Source organism: Melampsora larici-populina, assembly GCF_000204055.1.
Source record: "Melampsora larici-populina 98AG31 unplaced genomic scaffold MELLAscaffold_2, whole genome shotgun sequence".
NCBI classification, from domain to species: Eukaryota; Fungi; Basidiomycota; class Pucciniomycetes; order Pucciniales; family Melampsoraceae; genus Melampsora; species Melampsora laricis-populina.
In genome coordinates this window covers 1,190,227-1,192,410 of record NW_006768766.1, presented here as the reverse complement: position 1 = coordinate 1,192,410, position 2,184 = coordinate 1,190,227, and the positions used below count along the sequence as shown (strand labels likewise).

At 30.5% G+C, this 2,184-nt stretch overlaps 1 protein-coding gene across 1 annotated transcript in view; it reads left to right on the top strand.

The window, feature by feature from the left end:
- The window catches only part of MELLADRAFT_115038 (uncharacterized protein), a gene marked incomplete at both ends in the record, with an annotated part of 5,641 nt that extends 3,846 nt beyond the window's left edge, over window positions 1-1,795 (top strand). Inside the window, 7 exons of the mRNA XM_007404731.1 lie at window positions 57-147; window positions 223-638; window positions 741-837; window positions 934-1,065; window positions 1,158-1,232; window positions 1,324-1,654; window positions 1,761-1,795. Coding sequence (XP_007404793.1) covers window positions 57-147; window positions 223-638; window positions 741-837; window positions 934-1,065; window positions 1,158-1,232; window positions 1,324-1,654; window positions 1,761-1,795 — 1,177 coding nt within the window. The remainder of the gene's footprint in view (window positions 1-56; window positions 148-222; window positions 639-740; window positions 838-933; window positions 1,066-1,157; window positions 1,233-1,323; window positions 1,655-1,760) is intronic.
- Between the last annotated feature and the right edge of the window lie 389 nt (window positions 1,796-2,184).

Here is a 2,184-nt window from a genome sequence, read left to right as displayed (position 1 = left end):
GATCAAGTGGCTGGGAATGTTGAAGATGATATTGGTGATATTATTGCTCATGCTAGAGAAAAGGAATTGATGTATGGTGAGAAATCTTTATTAAGTGTTTATGGACCTATGACTGTTCAGATTTGTGGATTACCTGCTGTTTATAAGGTAAGGGTTTTGTTTACCAAAAGTATGATATAAACGAATCAAATTCGAAAGTCTGATCTAATCTTTTTTTCTTAGAATGAAACCCTCAGAACAGCAGCAACACTTTCATTAGGAAAATTCATGTGTGTTTCAGCCGAATTTTGTGATCAACATTTAATGTTATTATTTAAAATCTTTGAAACCAGTAAATCTTCTACAATTCGATCCAATATAATCATCGGATTAGGAGATATAGCTGTTAGTTTCTCTACCATCATGGATTCAAATTCCGACGAACTTTATAAAGGTTTAAACGATTCGAATTTAGAAGTGAAGAAAAACACATTAATGGTTTTAACTCATTTGATTTTGAATGGGATGATCAAAGTTAAAGGACAATTAGGTGAAATTGCAAAATGTATTGATGATCAGGATCAAAGGATTAGTGATCTGGCTCAATTGTTTTTTGATGAACTTTCTAAAAAAGATCATAATGCGATTTATAATAATTTGTTGAGTTTCTTTTCTTTTCTTTTGACGGAAGAGGAAGAGTGAAGTGATCACTGATTTTGGTTTTTTCTTTTTGGTTTGGGGGATTTGGTTTGGGGGATTAGACCTGATATGATTTCACACCTTTCGGTTGGTAAACATGCAGTTGAAGCAGGATTATTTAGATCAGTTATGAATAGTATATTCAAACACCTTAAAAAAGTAAGGAAAACCCTTTCTAATCTAATCTAATTAAAATCCCTAACTCGAAATCGAAGATTGATGATGAATTTGAATTTGATATTGGTTTTCGAATAGGATAAACAATCTGAATCGATTATAGAAAAACTTTGTCAAAGGTTTAGGTTGGTGAATGAGGTTAGGCAATGGCAAGATATCGCATATTGTTTATCTTTATTACAATTCAAATCTGAAAAAGCTTTGAAGAAAGTAAGTGTTTCTTTACGTTTTGATTAATGTAATTTGTCCGTTTTGAGATGAAGAGATTGATGGATTTGGGTTTTGTTGTTTTCGCTTGTTAGTTGGTTGATGGATTACCATTTTATCAGGATAAACTTTATGATTCTGAAGTTTATAAAAGTTTTGAAGAGATTTTAGTAAGTCTTTTTCAAAAATCAAAATTAAATCTCAAAAAAATAACTTTACGAGATCATTTATTGAATTAATTTTGATTTTGATTTTTTTTAGTCAAAAGTGAAATTAAATAAATGGTCAAAAGATCATTTAGATTTAATCGAATTTGAAAAAGGAATTAAAGAATTTAAAGAAAAAGGAGAAGAAGATGCAGCATTAGTAGAAAAAGTGAATAAGAAACAAAAAAATCAAAGGAAGAAGAAAATGAATAGTCAAGTGATTGAACCATTAACAGAAGAAGAAGAGCAAGGAGAAGAAGAACAAGAAGAGGAACAAGAAGAAGATCTTAGGAAAGGTAGTAGGAGTAGGAATGGGAATGGAACTGGGAATGGAAGAGGTAAGAGTAGGGCGAAAGCGAAAGTCGTGAGTAGTAGGAATAGAAGACGTAAGCTTTTTTTTTCTTGTCTGGCTCTTTTTTCGGATTAGCTGTTTTGGGAGGAGGAAGATTAGAATTTGATTTTCAAAACTTTTGGTTTTTTGGTTTTTTGTAGCACGAAGAAGAGATGAGACACCTGATTCTGATTGATTGAAAAAATCAACAGATGTGATGATGATCAATTTGTTTGATGTTTGAGTTTTCTTTTTCTCTTTTTTCGAACCAGATCTCTTTAATTTTCTTGTCCTTTCGAATACTTTAAGGAATTTGTTTAAAGTTTATTTCATTTTTTTCGATTTACATATAATAGGTTGATATACATTTGTGAATAAGTAAATTTTGATTTTTGGCTTCTTTGGATTAGTATACATTTTTTTTGGGGTGATTAAATTGGATTGTAATAGTTTTAGTTTTTTTTTGAAGTGTAGGTGAATGGTGATTGTAAGTTTGAATTTTTAATACAATCTTATCAACCAAACGAGGGTTTACCTTTCTATAGTGTACAACATACATGAAGAATTTTTTGGGTCCAAAAGTCC